Below are 20,651 nucleotides of genomic sequence, written 5' to 3'. Positions count from 1 at the left end.
AAATCACTTGGAGATGCAATATACACAACAAACATGCTTAATTTAGATTTGGTAACATAAAGAAAACATTCTTCTTACAAAACACAGCTCCTTTTATTATGTAAGGTGCATCTACATTATACGCATGTATATACACATTACAAAATGTGTATGTCATCTAGCCTGGAGGAAACATGGCTTTGGCAAAAGGAAAATGCAGATCTGAATTGTTTTAATAGAATCTGTGGTAGGTGAGATTACTGTGTATGGAAGGGCTAAATACATATTTCCAGTATGAGATAAAATTCACACTTTTCAAGTTACCCCTATGTACTAAGACATCTTCTAAAATATTAAAATTTAGACACACTTAATAGCTGTTTCTGCCCTAATGCTGCCTAGAGTATTACAAACATTAATTTATAATTAGGTTCCTGAAGATACTTAATGTAATTTTTTTAAACAACTGTATTTTTTTGCCTTAAATTTGATTATGCTATGTTCCCTGAGAATACTATCATTTAAAATACATATATTTTATTATCTGCAATTTGTAACCTATTTTGCATGGCAGTAAGTTACAGTATAAACAGTAAAGATATGATTGATGAGTAGAATTTTAAGGTAAGTTTTGTATTTAAGTAGCAAAAATATATTGTTCATAGCAAAGAATACATTTATTACAAGACTTAACAACAAGAGAAGAATTTCCATGAGTGTGTAATTTTCAATTTACACAGTAAAAAAGATATCTGAAAAGAAACTAAGGGTCTTTATAAGTTGGTTATATGTCAGCCAATGTGAAGCTTTGCTTCTTTATGAGAGTCTGAAATGAGATTGTCTGGAAATTGCCTTCAGTATTCTTTTCAGTCTGAACTGAAAGAAATAAAAAAAGAATATGAAAAACTGGCTACACTTGCATTTTCTCCCATTTTTAATATAATGAGATACTGTAAGTCACACAGCAAAATGTCTTTAGACATAAAGATATGGAACTGATGGATTTTCTTTAAGGTATGCGACACTTAAAATTTCTCTCAGTACAGCATTCAGCTGCTTTAGAGGGTTACAGTTAAACCTTAATCTTGATCTGTTTTAGTGAAAGCAGAGCTTCATTTTATTCTTTATTTCAAAATGGTAGCACTGGTTTCTAAACTTCTACAGTAAGCAGCTCTGCAACTAATACTGGGGTCTATAGGGTGTTCAGTGCATTATCAACACAGTGATCTGAAAATTTGGAATAATGTAGAGGTCATTTAATTCATCAGCATCCCTTACGTCCCATCCTCCAGTGTGGAACAGATCCTCATTACCAAGGCTTTGCTTTGTCTCATTTTAAATGTAGTACTTTATCAGCTACTGCCCTGTGAAGAAATCAGCCACCTCTGATTTGGATTACAGTCAGCAGCACTTACAGAGGTCTCTGTTTCATTTCAGGGGATTAAGGGTGAGAGAGAGCCCTTCAAAACATTTCTCATATTGATGACTTGCATAGTAAAGATGCGGAAGGCTGTATTTATTTGTCTTGGGATGGAAGCATGGAGTCAGAAAGCAAATGGAAGAAAGCTCACAATAAATGCAATGTACAAATTGTTTGGAGGCAGTCCTCTCTTGTTTGCAAAAGAGAAATACAGAAAACACTCCTCAGATCCCCTAATCCAGACAAATAAATTCATACGTAACATTTTTGCGTGTTTATTGGCCTCTCTTTGTGCTTATTTCAGACAATGAATGCTCCTTGAAATGTCAGGGAGAAATTTCTTCATTTCTGTCCCAGGGCTCATGGAACCGAGGACTCTGGTAAGGAATGGGAAGTAAAAATTTCCTTTTACAGGGTGAACTCTGAAATATGATCTGTCAGAGACACCCAATGGATGGGAGGAAGATTCCTGTCTCTCGCCACCCTGCTGATTTCATTTGTATGTATCAGCTCCTCTACCACCATGTTTATCAGCAGCCCATTCCTTTGAAAATGGGAATATCAACTCTTTTCTCTTCATCCACTATATGTCAGATGTTCTTTCCCTTGTGCAATCCACTTGCACCCGTAATTGTTGTGACAACACTTGTCATTTGGATAGCTCTTTCATCTTCAAAGCACTTCACAAACATCAATTAACCCAAATCTCGATTAATTAACCTGATAATTAATTTGCTATATATCCAGGAGTCACAACAATGGAGAACAAACTAGTGCCTATTAAAGTCATCAGAATGAGTTCCCTTGACTCTAACAAAACCAGGATCAAGTTCGTTTCTTGAGTCTATTTCTCTCTCCTAAATTTTTGCAGATCTCAGATACTGCAATCTGATATTTTCTTCCATGGCATCTTCAACTGCTTCATCAAGCCAAGGAAAGGCAAGAGAAAGAAAAAAGGAATCTGTGAGCTGAGGTCACACACACCAGGAGTTAATCAGCTTTGTGTTAAGGCTGATCTTACATATTGTACCCCACATGCATAGAGTTTATGAAGTTTGATCGGATCAGTCCTTGGCATGCTCAGACAAATCAGGGTTCCAAACACACTGCTGCAATTAATAAATTCAGAAGGCACTCATATTATAAACCAATTGCTAAATTATAGATTAACCCAAACTGACAAAACAGGGTAAGTAGCTGCAGTGAATTCCCCACAATCACTGTAGACCTTGTGAAGTAGGTCACTTGAGTTTTTAATAATCACTGTGGTACCTGCAAACACAGGGATGTAGAGAGAATAAGGGGAAGCAAGAGAAATGTTTAAGAATTGTGTTCTAATGAATCATTTACTGTACTTTTCATTGGAAAAGAAGGTTCAATGGCATTTATGCAAGGAGGTCTCAGAAATTGGCTTTACAGTGTGTCATTCTTTATTTTATAATAATTCTGAAGATAATATTTCATCAACTCAGAAGACTGTTTAAAACTCCTACTTCGATTAAGCTGTATGCACTTATACAAATATTTCTCTTAGCTTATTAAATATACACCAGATCCCAATATTTAAGCCTAATTTTTTGGTGCTTCTTTTGACTACTAAGAAGGAACTTTTTATTATCTAAATTTATCAGTTAATTTATGATCTAAAATTATCAGCTGCATAGTCACTTTTACAATAATTTCTCTGGAAATTCACAACATGATAACATCCTTAAAATGACCAAGAAATAAATACTATTCAGATTATAAAGAAAGATCTATACTCTCCAAGAGTGAGGCAATTATTCTAAAGATTCCAGGAAAAGGCCTTGACCTAATGAAAAAGAAATGACTTAATGAAAAAGTAATTTGAAGGCATCTTTTGATTCATATTAAAGACATGTAAAGGTTGAGTCCCTCCTTCTTGATGTTGGAGACTTTTCACAAGGACAACTCCATATGCAAATACCTCTTCAGTGACATCAGGGTAAGCAAGCAGGGAATGATTGGCTTCACTGGCATTAATTTTGTGAGTAAATTGGAGGAGAAAATGTAGAATTGTGTAGTTAATCAGGTATGACTGAAACAACCCAATCAAGTAAATAAACAGCAAGTCTAGCCTAGCTGTAATTTGTTCTTGGTGCCAATCTCTTTCTACATGGAATTAAAAACCCAAAGAAAACAGCAACAATGAATGCATCTTCTGTTCTGAAACAGCATGAAATCCTTCAGTTCATGTTTTTCTAATCATCATTTGACACTGCTTGAATTGGCCTTTGTGCCACATGCTTTTTTAAATCCTGCACAAATTACTGCTGTTGATCGTAAACCGTATCTTTCTACATTAGTGCTTCAAACACTCTATGACAGCTAAACTGTGGAAGAATAAAAGCACTAATGGATTTGTCTGAATGTATTACTTACTGCTTGTCTCTTAAGCTTTACTCAGCCTTCTTCACAGGTTCTGCTCAGTTATTTTCACCACTGGCTCTCAGAGATACTGAAGGCTTATTGAAGGATTACAATTTCTAATATACCTGTATAAGCAGAGCTGTAGTCAAGTATTAAAGGTCACTGAAAGCTTACTGATCTAGAGAACACTGCAGTAATAACTCAGAGAATATCAAAGTAACCACTGTTACTTACTTTTCCTTAACTTAGAGTGGAGTAGCCAATATACTTATAGACCTTTAAGAAACCTTTTCCCCTAACAATCCATTATTTTGCATGAAAGATTCCACATTTTGAAGAAATCAGAAGGAAATATGTTAATAACTGTTTGAGGACAATCCAACCTTCCACTCCACAAAACACTGTAACAGACCCTGAGGGAAGAAATTAATAAATTATTTTTTTTTCATTTAATTATTTAATTAATAAAATTAAAATAAAGTGATTGTCTATTTCCATCGAACATAACATCAAAAGCTTTCTCACAGGCTGCAGAGCTTCTTCTATTAATATTGTAAGCAAGGATCACATTATATAACGGTATCAACAAGGCAGAAGAGGCACTGCATAGATTATTAATTTAAGCAAAGTGCAGATTTCTCAAGAAGATCTTGTTAACCATGTTCTACCACAAAAATGTAAAAATTCATGGCCTACGAAAATTTACATTGCAAAGGCCAACATACTGCTATCTATAAAGGTCTTAGTATGGAAATTATTTGAAAAACAGATGACCTTTAAATTCCTGAATGCATCTCACTAGCATTATAGCATTGTAGATATACTGAGGCCTACAAGTGTATGCAGATAGATACCCTCCAGCAGAATACCAAACCGTGTGCTAAGACATAGCTACTCCAACAGATAGGATGGACAGAGCCAAGGAAGCCAACTGGACATAAGAGAGAATAGGGAAGAATGACAGGACCAGCTTTGAACCTCATTAAAAGCGCACAGGAAGAGGTAATCTTCTCATGGTTACCCAACAGTAATGTCTCAGGCCTTCATGCTGCAAAGAGCCATTCATACACACAGAGGCCTTATGTCCTGATGTATGTAATAGCCCTGGTAACCACAGCTGGGGGTCCCACTCATAGCTGTACAGGCATAAATCAGGGTCCTCATGTGTACTCTGGGCTAGGCAGGGACAAAACAAGAAACAAACTGACAACAAAAATACCATTGCAACATACAGATTTTTGACAGGTAGAAAAATATCTAATGGACATTCTTCTTTTAAAAATTTCCCCTATATGGGTGGAAGATGGAAAGAATTTTCTGTATAGATGTGACCCATGCTTCCCTCTCTCCTTGCAGCTTCTTTTATTAATTCACCTGCAGCAATGCTTTTCTTTCAGCTTTTCTTGACTTCTTTTTCCTTATGAACAGAATTTCTTTCAGTGAGGTTCTCTGTACAACTTCAGCAGAAGATATTCTTACTCTATGCCATGTGTGCTGTGTGGCCTGTGCCTCTACAGCACCTTGTTAGGCTATTTCCCAAGTATTACAATATCTAATACCTAAACAAAAAGAGACTTTTTTTTTCAGTGTACATTATCAGGACTCCTCTAGAAAATGACAAACCCTACAACTATTAGAGTGGATGGACAGTAGATGATCCCTAACAGAAGATACTCACAATGCCAGCCTGTATTTCAGATAAACCTTTGATGGCAATGTATCTCACATGCTGAAACCAAACTTGAATGCCAAAGTTTCACAATTTATAGGACCTTCAGCATGGCAGACTAGGATAAAAACTGCTCCTGGGAGGATTATATCCCTTACTTAGGTTTGTCAGTAATTACCATTGTGAACTGAATCTCTTTACATATTAGAAAAGCAACGCGCTACTTTTGGATCAAGAAAGTATTTTGTACACTTCAATGCATACACAGATTGTGTGTACCATCAGCGTTAAAAGAAGTTATGACTGGCACTCAAGTGTAACCAGACTTCTCAGATGACTTCAATGTCTGGGAAGAAAACCTCAGTAGGTCCATAAATCTAATATACCTTTTTCATAATAAAACCTAGAGCGGCAATAATTGCAATAAAATTTTACAGGGTGTTCTGAGAGCAATAAAAAAGTAACTGCTCTCTGCACCACAGCTAAATAAAGCAAAATTAGTTCTTTTTTTTAAAGTCCATAAGGAATTCAAATTAACAGACTTTGTAAAGGATGCTAGCAAAAGACTTTTGAGGGAGAGTCTAATTATTGGTTGCTTTGATTTTAGTGGCCTTCTTTATCTTATTTTTCAAAACAGACATTTTAAACAAAAAACTTTCAAATGCCCAGACAGTGTAAAGTCTGCTTTGGGTGCAAAACTTACAAAGAGCAAACTTCTGTAAGTTAAACTGAGATGTTTTCGTGTATTTTTGCCATGTTAATCCTTATTTGTCATACCACAAAGCAGACCACTAAGCTGAGTACCCATGTGATATCAGCGGCAACGATGAAAGGCTGACTTAATTGCTCCAAACTGCCTACAGAGTCAAGTCAAGGGTAGAGATGGTTGCAATGTGTCTGCTGTTATTAAGAAGTTTCCCTTCCTTTGCAGAATTTCCACAAGCTGACATTTCCATCCAAATGCTTCTGGTGCCACCTAAAACTTTAACTTAGATTAAGCCTTCTGAAACAGGTAAAAAAGAAACAGCAGGTACAGGTACAAAGTTACCCAGCGTTATGCAATTATTGTTAACAGTGATCAGGCAATCCTGACGAGAAGCTGATGCTCAGCAAGGCAGCTGTAATGCACTAAATCTCCCCACATTAAATATAGCACAGGGAATTCTTCCAATGTTTAGCAGTAACATATTGCTATATACTCTGTGAAGTGAAACAAAAGCATCTAAAGTAAAATCTTCCAAAACATGGTAGGGTGAAGACTGGAATGCTTAGTCAGTATAAATCAAAGTATTAATACAGTGCTAAACCCATCACAGAAACTACATCTCTGATTCTTGTAATTTCCAGTCTTCTGCCCATGCTGCCTTCAAATTCCTAATTTATAGTCCACACAGAAAGCAAACAGAATAGTCATCTGACAAGTACTATAAGCTATCTGTCAAACACAAATGATCTTGGGGGCTGCTTTGCCATAGCAGCCTTATCTTACACTCACCAAAAGCTATAAGGGGCCTGAATTTTAAAGAAACTTCAAGTTTTTGCTCTTATTTTACAGCCACAATTATTTTTAAAATATTTCTCCACTCGTGAATATCTGGTGCAGATCTTGCTACTTTTAGCTTTTCTGCAAATGTCTAAACTGTAGCCTCAGACAAATACTCAGGTATCTGAATCGGGCCCCACAAATACTTGCATAAAAAAATAAAATTAAGAATTCTCCAAAAAAAGAAAAAAAAATCCTACAGAATCAAGACTACTTTGAAAATTGTCAATAGGTTCATAAGGTCCATCTTGCCTTGCTTCTTTTTTCACCCATTCCTTCCCTGACTTTCCCCTCATCTTCTCTACAGGCACTCCTAAAGGACTATTCTTGTTCCTCTTCCCTTCTCCCTCTTCAGCCTATCTTTTGGCAGCAGCATCTGCAAACAAATTCAACTACTGTCACTCTTTTCATAGCTCAAAGACCTCCTTTATATTCATATTCTTCTGCTTAAGCTGAAATCTCAGCTTTTCTCATACCTTCTCATCTCAAGTTTCAAAGAGATTAAAGCATGCTTCTCTCTCTAGAACCAGAATCAACTTTTAGTGTTGTTCTAAACTGCTTTTTACATGAGCAGCAGAAGTATGACGCATCTTTTGTCTCAAACCTATATGGTCACATTAGTATGGGATGTTACCCATTTCAATTTAGTTTACCTCAAGAAGATGGGCAGGCGCAATTTGATTTCTCTAAGTGACTGTGAGATACAAACTGGACTGGATGATTTGGGATCCTGTGCCCAGGAGGAGGCAGGGTGCAACCTTCTGTGTCTGGTTGTGTAAGGTGCACCCTCAGAGAGACTGCATAACACAGATAATCTGTCACATTGCATCTCTTCTTCAGCCTCTCAGCATCTCACGTTTTGAGTGTACCTCGTACTCTAGCACTGCCTCCTTCAGTTCTGTGCTCTTTCACCTTAGCAGAATGCAGCAGCAGCTACAGTACTCCCACCTCTTTTAACTATGTCACCTCCATCTATATTCCCCATCAGTGGCTCATCCTTCTCTAGTACATCAAAGAACTGCTTTCCAAGCCTTTCATAGTTCACTCCATTCAAAAGCAAAAACTTGGCTCTCAGCTGTGCCTGAGCTGTGATGTGAGCTTTCCATCCAAACAAGCACCTTCTGTGATTTTTCCAGCACTTCCTTTTTGTCATGAAGTAGCAGCCCAGACATCAGAGGTGCCAATGGAGGCCTCAGCAATGACAGAGTTCCTTGTCCTTGACCATCCTTTGAGTCAGTCATGTTACCACCTCTGGAGGGTGGCTGCTCTTGTTTTTTTCTTTTTCTCTCCTGAAGATCTATGTTGCTTATACAACACAGAGTAATTTGCTTGTCTTCTGTGTTCCTGGCAACTAACTTATAGATATTTAATCTACCCAGGAAATTTATAGAATTGCAGCCTCCCAAGATAACAGTCATTATCCTGACACTTCACATTACTGTCATCCTACACAAGCAAAAATAAATAACTCCTCTACATGTCTTCATTTGCATTAGAAATCTTCTTTAGACCACACTGGTAATTTTGCTTGCAATTTAAAATGGAGGCTGTTCTTTCCCTGCATCTCATTCTCTATTTAATCTGCTACAGCTTTGTTTCAACCTTGCTGGATATACCAAACACAACTGGCTTGACCATTTACCAACTAAGCGATAGAAGGAAAGATCTTTCACAACTGCTTCCCTATACCACCTGAGGTGCTGAGCTTCTTTCCAACATCTCAGATGCACTTGTCACAAACACATTGGTCTGACCTCGTAAGTATCCTCTGCTCCATCTACTCCATTCTTCATTTTTCCTTGCTACATTTCTCATTGTTTTCTCAAACTTCCTCATTCTTGTGGTATTTCTTTTGCACTTGGCCTCACCTTCTTTGCCCAACAATGCCACAGGGGACACAAACAATATATAAAGATAACTATTCATACTTGTGTCTTCCTCGTGTATCTCTAATACCATGCAAACATATACACTGTGTCTGCACCAGTGTTGTTCCATAACAACAGTGCTGATTTTGTGAGGTTTTAAATCACATCAGCATAAGCAATATAAATTCAAGCATTCATAAGACTTCTTTTTGTACCTATCTGTACACCCATTTGTACCATGCATTTTAAGATGTAGACACCAGACATTTTCTTTTTTTCTATCTGCACAGCACATCCTGCAGTATGTAAGAAGTGAAAAATTATAATACTGCTTCTGCAGGGCTGTGCAGCTATAAGAAGAAAAGTTTGCAGGGAGAAGGAAAAAATTTTATTAGATAATTTGGTATGGTAAGCAAGAAAAAAGACATAGTTCTGGGTCCGATGTAATTTCTTCAGGTCCAAGAGACTGAATAGACACTGGGGACAGTGCTCTTTGTTTAACGTTTTTTAGTTTAGTATTAAACTTAAACCTGATATGAACAATTGGATTCAGCCATGATTTAACCCAAATTAGTCACAAAAAGATGAATATTTCTACTGAAAACTCCAAGTTCCCAACCATCAGTCTTTCTGTTGACTAGTAACACTGTCATTACTATAGCACATGTCTTTCTGTGGCCACTCCATTCTTCAAACATACAATAGATCTCATAAATTAGTGTTGCTCTTACAAAGGGTTTCCAGACATAAAAGTGAATAAATAGCAGCTAAAATGGTGGCAGAGCTACCACTTCCCTTGAGTACGCTTCCACCAGTTAAATGATGCTGCGTTCAAGTTACTCAACTGATTGGCAAAAAGAGCCCCATCGTTTTTTGAGGTTACTTTAAAGAAGTACAGAGCATAATCTACTGATTACAGTGGATTACCACTTCTCTTCATCCTTAATTTGATTGTGGTAATCAGAAAGCAGCTGTGTGATCATCTTTTCCATCAAAGAAGAGGACAGTGCAGAGTAGCAATCTTCAATTGAAAGTTTTGTTTTCTATGAGTAAAACTATTCAAAAAGTAGGAATGACTTCTGACCTTTAGTCTGCGGTCCTGGTCTCCACTGCACAGAGAATTTACAGACACTTTAAATGTCTTCCAGGCTGGATTTAAGTTATTCATCACAACCTGTGAGTGAAAAGAAATGAAGGGAATTCTTAACATTTGCACATCTTCAAATAGAATGCTAACAAGAGCCACAATTTTCAATACAGTATGTTCACCAGAAAGAGAAGAAAGCAGGGCTCAGCTAGAGGTCTGCAGAACAACATGCAAAGGATATGTGCCCTTGAGCAACCTGCAGTTTGCAACACTCCTCTGAAAAGCCCCAGAAAGAAGCACAAGTGGGAAATGGACCCACACACAGATCATGCTACACAGGTTGTCCCAGCACTGCAATGACTCAACGGGGGCATAACTCACAACGGAAAGGCTGTGGAATACATCCCTGAACTGGAAGCCATGGAAGAGATGCAGGACTGGGTAATGGGGATGGGCAGTATCAATTTACAGATACATGGTCTGCCTTGCCAGGAAGGCTTTGTGGGATCCACAACAGGCAGGTTCGTAACCATTAACATGTACCACCATGCCACCTTGTATCCATAAATGCTGCTTTTTAAGGCAGTGCCAGTCATTACCATGGAAGCAGTAATGACACTGGTACATAGGAAACAAATGTAAAGCACTCAGATTACAAATGTCTTTAGCACCAGCAATCTGGGACAAGATGAAGATGCAACATAGTATTAATGGGAAAATATGCCACTATCCATAGCAGTTTGGGCTAAATATAGTATGTATAAGTCTTGACTTTCAAACAGATTATCCACCAGTTTAATTAAACTTGGATCTTTGGCTTCAGTACCATCTTACCCTACTCTCATGCACTTAAGTCAAGACCTTATATTCATTAGTCAATAACTACACAAGAGATAGAAGTGTTTTTAAATGTGGATGCTTGAAATACCCTTCATGACAGGGGAATCATAAACTATTCCTCCTGACAGCTCACCTGTGTCCTTGGAAAATAAATCTAATCCTATTCCTTACCTCAGTCCTGTGAACAAGTTGTTGGGTTGCATCATCGTTCATCCGGAAAATCTCCAGAAAAGGATCAGATTTGCTGAAAAAATCCTAAAATAAAATATAGGACAGGTTACTCTTGAGACTTCTTTGAGTTTTTCAGGCAGAGTGCACGTGTGGCTTTCCTGTTAATGACAAAGGAGAGTCAGAGTGGTTTTAGTGCGACCTCTTGCTGCCTCTCAGCAATATTTCGTTCTTGTCCTTGTTCCACAAGGACTTCCATGGCACTGCTGCTGTTCTCAGTTTGAAGACTCAATCATGACATGTAGAACTGTTAACTGTCATTTTACAGCCTTTTCCCTTCTTACACACCATCCAGATTCCTGAGCTTTAGCTCCTTTGCCCACCTAGCTTGTTTTTTTCTGTCTCCATATCTGTTTGGTCTTCTCACATCAGTTTTATCATGCAAGGCCCTTTGAACTATATTCTATAGTGGGGCTGAATTTCACGCTATTTGCCCACCCTCTCAAAACAGATTTGCCAAGACGTTGTCCTGCTAGGAAATAACAGAAGTACTGGCAATATGGATTAGAGAAGGTTAGAGAAGCAAGTTCTTGTTAGGGAGTGATAACATGGCCCATGTTAAGATGACAAACAGGGCAGGGGAACGTAGGAAATTACTTGGTATCGTTAAGAACAAGCAAATCTGTGACAGACATTGATGTTAATGTACTCATTGCACCACACACCACCTTCCCTTAGTCTTGCATCCAGCTAACAACCCTGAGCATTCTCACACAAACCTAAATTAAGTTGCTTTCTATAGCGTTGCTGCAGTCTGACCACAGCCTCCTTCATTTCAATCTCTCTTTTCTTCTGGACATGCTGGTTCTGGGGTGGAAGAGTAGCTGCATGTTATTCCTTTACAGATGGAGGGGGAAAGCTGGCAAATTCAAATTTCTAACTGCAATGTTGAAAGACCAGGATTCAAATGGACTCAGCCCACTTGCTGCAGTTGCAACTCCTTACTTCATTTTCTTCTTCAAAAGAGCCACATGATTAACTGTATGCATGTTAAGATTATTTTTCTCTATAGGCCAGATCCAAAACCACAGACCTCCACATCCGTTTGGGAAAGTGAGGAATTCTGATTTCTCACACAGTGTTTCTATAAAAGCATTAGTATAAAAATGACTGTAATATGCATAGTGGTACAATTTGCTTCTCACCAAATGCCCACCATACTTATTTTGGATTAGCTGTATATCCATTGGGATGGGAACAGCTCTGCATAAGATGCAAGCCAATGTCTGGGCACATCATTTTGGTCAAATTTGTCTTTAGGACATTTTTACAATTCCACAATTACAAAACAAGCAAAGAAATTGAGGTTTTTAAATGGGACACCCACATTTAAATGTCTGGAGAAGGAAGTGAGTTCCTAGGGATCACGAAGCCTTGGGCAAGGCTCTAGCAACCTAAAGTCTTTTCCATGCCCTAAAAATGATACCTATCAATGTTGTGTTCAGAGTGCTGTTCTGTGAAAAATGTTTATTTTCCTACTGGAGAAAAGGCAATAGTGTGTTTAGAAACTGATGCAAAGCTCATGCACGTGTATTGGTTAAATCTTATCATGTGGAGCTCTAAACAGCAAAGCCATACGTTTGCCCATTTGTTCCAATTGCTCGGCTACAGGACATTTAGTGTAAGAGTGTGTAGAACCAGCATAAAATCTAAAAAAGTCTGTAACTAACTCCAGAGTTTGCCTCAAGGGCCTGATGTAGATTTACTATCTGAACTCCATTCTGCATTTGAAACTGTTAGCATACAGGGGGCTTTGGTGATCAAATTCTGCCAGGCTACTACTGCATAGCAAAAAGAACAAGCAGAGAGTGAGGATGTTGGTTTAATCATAGCAACACCAAAATCCAGAGTGCAGAGTGTTAAAAAAGACTGAGCTGCCTCTTCTCACACGTAAGTATACTGATTGAAGCAGAGTAAAATCTTAATGTTAATGGATTCTTTATCAAAAGCAAGCTTGATAAGACAAGTTATCTGAAAGAAAGCACCTCAAAATGATACATCCAAAGAATGCACCCTGAAGTGCAGAAAAATTTAAAAAGGAAATCAGGGTTTTCTGTAAGACTCACAATACAGTATCACTCCCTGCTGAGTATCATGAAAGATGAAATGGCAAATCAGCACAAGGGAAGTAATTTTTAATATCTGTTTTTAACTACCAAGGCAATGCCACCTAAAAGGAAAGATTTTAATGCTAGATTGTAGGTTATATCACTCCTCCTTCAATGCAAAAAACAAAGCCCCGTTCCTTTCAGAATGAAGGTACAAACAAAAAATCCTTTCATATTGAAGATGATTTGTACCAACAAAAACACGACATACTGAAGAAACATTTTATTTCACAGCTATTAACATTTTCAAAGCTCTTTGGTTGTTATGCTGAATCTAACAGCTTTGCATTATCTCACAAGAACATCCTCACAAAGAAGAATAGCAGCAATAAAGGTTTATTGTTTTGGTATTTTAATAACGTTTAAATGATTAATATAATGCATTTGCTTGTGGTATAATGCACATTATTCTTTCAGTATAGACAAGTTACACAGTAATAACCCAAGTACATGGCTTAAACTTTAAAAATGTAACCACCTCTGTTTCTGAGCACCTAGTTTGACATGTATTTTAGTGTATTAATTTTCATAGCATGCAGCTTTCTAAAATTCAGGTTTGTGAGACAAGTCAAAGGTCCCTCAGAAAATGGCTAAAGTAGCCAAAAGACACTAATAATTTTGGTAATTCTTCAGCAGCAATATAGGGTATTTAAAGAATTAGGGAAATGAATAAAAAAGCAGTATCAGCTTGTGTTTTGCAGACATTAGCTGGAGAATCTTTCCCAGACAATGATAACTGCTTCTCTCAGAACAGGAAAAGTAGTTTGCTTGCCTTGGTGCTGCTCATAATTTATTATAGCTATCATAAAAACATATCTGCTTGTTATGGTAATTGTGACACAGCTATTAATGCACTAGAACTTCTCCAAAAGTTATCTTTCCACTGTGAAGTGTTCTCAGTGGATCTCTTGAAACAAAGATGCGCCAGCTGAGCTGACTGGGCTTCAATAAAACATTAAAATGCAATTATACTTTCCAAACAAGAACTGCAATAAAAAAATGTAACCTCTATCTCTGCAAAGTCAGTTAACTAAAGGAAACTTTCATATCTGTGACTTTCCTATAATTTTTTACTGAATGTTTCAGACACCTCTCCAGGAAAAATTGAGTAGGTTTTACTTGTTTTATGTTTTTTCTAAAACTCTTGCAGTTTAATATGGAGGGAGTGAAAAAAAACAACCAACAACCATATCCTGCCTGTTAAATTACAACAACAAATTTTGTTTAATCTGCCAAAAATGTCTTGTTCATATATTTTTCCTAGGTGGAGACACATTCATTTAAGGACCACAATCTGGATCATCTTTCAAGGAGCTTTCCTTTAAAGGGTGGAGGAAGAAAATACTTGTCCATTCAAGATACCACTGATAGTAATGGATAGAAATAATTTATTTTTCTTTTTATCCTTAAAGCACATCCAGAACCTATTCCCACTCCTTCCTTTACTCCTTCTTTATCCACAAGTTGTAAGACTTTAGGATTCAACTTGTCTTCTGCCACCCCCATAGCTACCAGCACAGGAACCCCTGGGTTTACAAAGGTGAGCCTGTGTAACAGATGATGAATAATTGCTCCCACAGGCTTCCTCTGCCTTTCATGAGTCTCCAAGGCCAGTTTCAGCCCTCAGTCTGCTTCTCTGATGTTACATCTCTACTCAGGTCTTCTCTGAGTAGGGAGAGGTATGCAAAACCATGCCTAGGATTTTCAAAGATGAGCTCTTCTCATTTGTCTGATGGGGTTTTTTTTACTTTTAGGTTACTTCAGAGCACCTCAAGTGCTCACCAACGGTTGAACTCTGGAATTCAGATAATTTCAAACCTTAATAATAATAATTACTAGTAGTGTCTTGCATCTACTGATGTCAAAGTCCATTATAAGTCATACCAAAAGCCATAGCCTTTTCTTTTAAACTATGCAAGCCATGGTTCAGCCACGTTTAGAGCTACATCTCTAGCTGGAGGAAACTGAAAGACTTCTTTCAACTGTAATAGGCTTCCAGTGATTTTCATCAAATGAAGACAGGAGTTTTGATTCAGGTAACAGACGATGAGTCATTGCCTGAGCTGCACACTGCATCATCTAGGAATTTTTATTTGGATGAAGCCCACCTTGACTGAACATGTTAAAATGCCAAGAATGAAAACATCCTTGCAATATGATCCTCCTTAACTTATCTCCTGCAACTGTTTCAATCACTCTCTAAAGCTGTTCCCCAGACAACACTGACCTGGCTCAGAAGCACACTCTGGCAGTATCCTTTTAATTTATACCAATAAGAGACATAACAAATCATAATATTTACAACAGATTACATTTTACATTTGTAGAAAGTTTATTATGTTGTATATGTCCTTTCCTTTTTTATAGATGTTACAGCATGTGGAACAGGAAGAAACTTATGTAAAACTTTGGAAATCATATCTAAAGATGGCTGTCTAAAGAGAGGTGAGTAAATCTACATTTTGACACCTAAATAAATTATGCGATTCAGAAACACTAAGACTCCAGCAACTCTGAAGGAAGAGGTAATTAATCTTTCAGATTAAAAGCAAATTCAGGTCCTGATCATTTATGATTGTTAATGATCCTGAGCTCAGTAATGTTATTTACCTGTATGTTCTAAGTAAATTCCAGTTTACTGGAATTAATCTTTCTGTGTACTTTCTGCTTGCCTGAGTTTTCTGGCAGATTCAACCAAAAATATTACTAATCCGTTTCGGCCTGATTTTGATAATCTGATGTATGTATCCAAAAGTACTCTCAGTGATTTGATTTTAAACTAGCCAAGTGTCAAATGTTTACAAGCACATGCTTGGAGCATCAGAATTGTAAACTTTTGTATACCGTTCCCATTTGTTTCTAGTTAGAAGCAGCTTCATATACAAGAAGGGACTATATACTAATGGTAGATTGTGATCCAGTACAATTGTAATAATCTCATCTTCAATTATATGTATAGTCCTATTATCTAAAAAGTGTCATAATCTTATGACATGCATTAATTACGAACATATTCCCCAGATTACATCAAATAATTATGTGTCTGCTATTACACTGAAATAACAGTGTGGCTTACAAGCAGGATTTCTCGTGCTCTGTGTTGCTTGAAGTGTTTAATATACTTATACTGCTAAACAACAATGGATATTTTCAGAAAGAGGCAGTCCTTATAATGAAGAATAATGTTTGAGTCAGTGGAGAGTTTTCTTATTAACAAGGGAAAAAAGTTTCTGACAAATATGCAAGTGTTTTTCTCACTTTCATGCATTTGTTGAACAAAATGTGTATCATGACTAAGCTGCTACAAAGTTTTCTAGCTTTATTTTAAAATGCTTATTTCAACTATAACATCTCTGACTACTTACAGAAAGCTCACTTCTCTAAGCAATTCTGATCTGTGGAATTTTTAATAATTAAATTGTCTTGGTTATAGCGTAATTAAATTGTCTTGGTTTTAATTAGATTCCCTTGAGGTTTGTTGTTTTTTTTTTTAATTACTTCACAACTTGAGGAAAGGCTCATTGTGAACGTTCTTCTGAAATCTCTGATGTGTTTAATAATAGAAGGAAAAAAATACCTGTCAGGGAAAATCTCATCAAATTATATTTGCAGGCATTCTTATATGTTTCAGTAAGGTTAATATCAAGCAGCTTACCTTGTCATCCAATTTCCGTGCACTGAATGAAAGTTCAACATAGTCGTCATTGCCAGACAATTCCTCAGCAATCACCTAAATGGAAAGCTACGTTTGAGTTTTGCATGGTGTAATGAAAGGGGAGAAAGATGCCGTCTTTCAGTATGAAGACTGTAGACCCCATTAGGAAACTGAAGTGTGTTACAAGTTAATATGTTTTTCTTTGCAATCAAGAAGGGTTAAGAGGATTCAGTGATTCCCTTGCTGAGTTGATGGGTGGCACCTCAAAATCCTCTCCTCCGACAAAGTACCTTTCCTCAGATAAGACAATGGAGTCCACAGTCTCAGAGTGTCTGAGGGGAGGAAAAAAAGCTATACAGGAGTTGTATTATTTGGGTCTAAAGCTTAATTATTTTTATGCTGCTTCAGCATCATTTGGTAAGCTAAACAGAAAATGGACTAAAGTCGCCTGTCATTAGTTACCATGAAAGGCCCTTTTACAGTAGAAGAGTTTTCCTGGTATAGTTTTTCTGCAATAGCTACACTGGCAAAACCGTTTACTGCAGACTAAGTCAGAAGAAGGTAACACTAAAATAATGTAGTGTGATTCTTTAAGATGGTGTAAGCTATGCTGATAATGATGCCAGTCACTATGCTGTGCAATGTATTTTAAAAAAGAAACAAACTACAAAACCAACCAAAACAGCCTTCCTGACTAAGCCATTAAAATGCTCCAGTGGGGAGAAGGTATTAACCAAACCTGGGATATTTCACTGAAAAATGTTATTTGAAACAAACCATCTAATACTCTATTTGACAGTTACAGAATCATTCCCTAATGCAAATTCTCCCCAGAGATTAAATCGCATAAAATATATGTCAAAATTTATGGTTCAAACTTCCAGTAAGTATGAGAAACTGAAAAAGTCCTTGGCTTAATGTAAACATTGCTTGGTAACAACTAAAACATTGGTATGTTATCACATTACTCTCAGCACAAATCCAAAACATAGTATTATACTAGCTACTATGAAGAAAATTAACTCTAAATCCAGCATAGTTAGCTGTGCTCACTGATAGAGTTTGACAAATTTCTCTTCCATGTATTCTGACTGTCTAAAAGGTCAAAAGCTGTATATGAACAACAGTGTTCTGGGATATGCACACCAGGTTTCACAAATATTTTTAACTGAAAACAATGAACCCTCTGTTATAAAGGTTGACAGACTTCTGACTGGAGAAGCTGAACAATATTTTGTTTTCATCTTACAGCCATATAGTAAAATTATTTTGATGAGATGGTACACAGTCAAAGAGCTAATAAAACTCCAGCAAAACATGCTAAGACAGGAACTTTCAAAATCCTATGAAAACTTGTAATTCAGTATGCTGAACAAGTTAGGCAACTAGTATTTGTACCTTCCATACTTGACAGACACCTTGTACATCCCCAGGTCTAGAAATCATTATAATCCATTTTGACTTATTCTGTTGAGACAACAAACTTTTCATACTATAACTTTTATCTGAGTTCAGTTTTCTCTGATGCGAGTAAAGTCAACTTGCTCTATTGTACCATTGGCCATAAGCCAAAGCAAGTAACTAAGGTCCATATTTCATGGTTATCATCCAGTGTTAGGCTAGCTGAGACTATTAACTCATTTTCCCTCATTTTCTGTATATCACAGAGCATTGATTTTTGCCAGAATACTGTAATAACAAGCCAAATTATTTCAGTTCAACTAGAGCATTTGTGTTTTCACAAGACTAAACTCCTCTGCATCCCTCATAGAACAGGAGCAGAGTCCAGAACACCACAGTGTGGAAAAGATGAAGCATTCCCAGATAATTCCAACAAACCACAACAAGTTATTTAGGGAGCAAAACCCTCTCCTGGTTCTATTCAGCCAGATGAGTGGGGAATTCCTTTCCAACTCCTGACCAAAAATGAGTTTACCTTAAACATTTAAGCAAATCTCTTCCCAGCCAAGCACCAAAGAAAACCTCTAAGAAAGAAAATTGCCTGAGCTCTCAGAAAGCATTATTTCTCACAGTTTGCTGTCTCTTCTGTGTCTGAAGGCAGAAAAAATAATCCAAAGAATCAAGCCAAAAGAAACCCATCTGGTTAATTCAACATCAAAGGAAAAAATCCTTCTCAATTCCATGAGGCAACAGAGCAGAGATCCCCAAAGCAGAATATTTTATTATAGTCTTTGCCTAATTCAGAGCTGCAAATGTCACAAGCATGCTAGGTTCAGGACAGACAAGCTTGATTTCCCAAACAAGCAAGCAAAAAGAAAGATGAAAGAGAGATAATACACTGATTTGCAGATATCAGGATACACATGGAGCTATAAATATCTAGTCTGTAATTGCATTACAAGAAAGCTAAAATGCCTAATCTCATCAGACTTCTGCATTTGGTGTTGCTGGATGCATGTGTGTGTGTTTTCTGCGTTGAGTAGGTTTTTTTTTTTCTTAGAAACTGGATAAAGCCCAAGGGCCAAGAAACATCAGACTTCTCCATGTGTCAAAGCAGGTCAGAATGAATTTCTGAAGGTTCTAGACTTTCAACTAAAAGCAATCAAGCATCACAACTTTCTTGCTGTCATCAAAGTACCTTAAAAGTAGTAGTAGTAAATATAGTGGCTTTTTTACAAATCATACATTATTTGTTGCTATTTCCTTAAAATAAGCATTTGTCAGAAACAGTACAAGAAATCTGTTAAACAGTTTCATAGATTTCTAAATCAAGGGTTGTTCTGGTGACTTAGCAGGGTGCTTCTAGGGAGAAGTAGTCAAATTAAATATTTCTAAATAACAGGAAAATAAGAGTGTATTTAAGATTGACTTACTGTTATAGATGACTTTCCTGCTGTGTTCCCATGTTTGAGTAAGGACTTGGAGAGTTTCCTCTGAGAAACAATCTGCACAAAAATAAAAACAAAGAGAAAAAAAATTAGAATCTGTAGAAAATACATGGCTCATTGTGATTTCATTTTTATGTTGCCCTTTTTTCTGTAGTATCAAAGTACCGGCTTAATCCATGATCCATGAGTTAGTACGGCAAGACTACAACTGAGTAGAATGGTTCTCCTGGAAGCCTGCAGACAGAATGCAATGAAGGGACAAAGCAAGCAGATAGGGTCACATGGAATGGGAAGAACACAATTCACTGTGTTGAACCAAATAGTGGAAATCACATCTCAGATTTTCCTCAACTATTGCTATAATGGCGACAGCAGGAGAGAGGTAAGCTTTAAATGGACTTAAAGGACAGTAAGAGGGCAGCTGTACACAGCAGATCTATCAGTGATGCCTCCAAGCCCATTTATTTTTATAGGAAAGTGAAGTCCATTTCAAAGAAAAGGCACTTATTTTATTTCAATATATCAGCAACTCTAAGCTCAGGACAGAAGCAGGTAATCTGCCCCATAGTTTTAGTTCCAAAATTGTCTCCTTTGCTTACCAGGCACCAGACCACCCCGAGAACTCAGCACTGCAAATGAATAATTCCACTGACCAATTTATAAATGTAATTCAAATAAATGTTATCCGAGTGACACTGACAAAAGATGTTATTTCCCTTATCAATTAACATTAAATTTCCCTAACAATCTTGAAACATTTAAAACTAGACCACTAAAAATATTAGAAAAAGAAAAAACCTTACAATAATGTTTAATTAGCAAGCTATAGCAATTTCCCAGTATATTAGATCCCTTTTCTCTGTAATGTTTAATGCTGTATTAATTTGTTTATTTGTTAATTGAAAAACTTCAAAACGTAGACAGATGTAGAGGTGACTTCAAACACAGCTTAAGAATGATAATTAATATTATTCTTAATGTGACTATACTGCAGCAGGATTGTGCTGTGCAGAT

The 20,651-nt window shown here is 37.0% G+C and overlaps 1 protein-coding gene across 1 annotated transcript in view; it reads right to left on the bottom strand.

The window, feature by feature from the left end:
• CPNE4 (copine IV) overlaps positions 1 to 19,694 on the bottom strand; it is a gene marked incomplete at its 5' end in the record, with an annotated part of 101,385 nt that extends 81,691 nt beyond the window's left edge. Inside the window, 4 exons of the mRNA XM_010189180.1 lie at positions 9,955 to 10,044; positions 10,969 to 11,052; positions 16,789 to 16,863; positions 19,623 to 19,694. Coding sequence (XP_010187482.1) covers positions 9,955 to 10,044; positions 10,969 to 11,052; positions 16,789 to 16,863; positions 19,623 to 19,694 — 321 coding nt within the window. The remainder of the gene's footprint in view (positions 1 to 9,954; positions 10,045 to 10,968; positions 11,053 to 16,788; positions 16,864 to 19,622) is intronic.
• Positions 19,695 to 20,651: the final 957 nt, after the last annotated feature.

This window comes from Mesitornis unicolor, unplaced genomic scaffold (genome assembly GCF_000695765.1).
Source record: "Mesitornis unicolor isolate BGI_N332 unplaced genomic scaffold, ASM69576v1 scaffold15807, whole genome shotgun sequence".
Taxonomy (NCBI): Eukaryota; Metazoa; Chordata; class Aves; order Mesitornithiformes; family Mesitornithidae; genus Mesitornis; species Mesitornis unicolor.
Note: the sequence above shows the minus strand (reverse complement) of the source record. Positions and strands in the feature narration are given on the sequence as shown.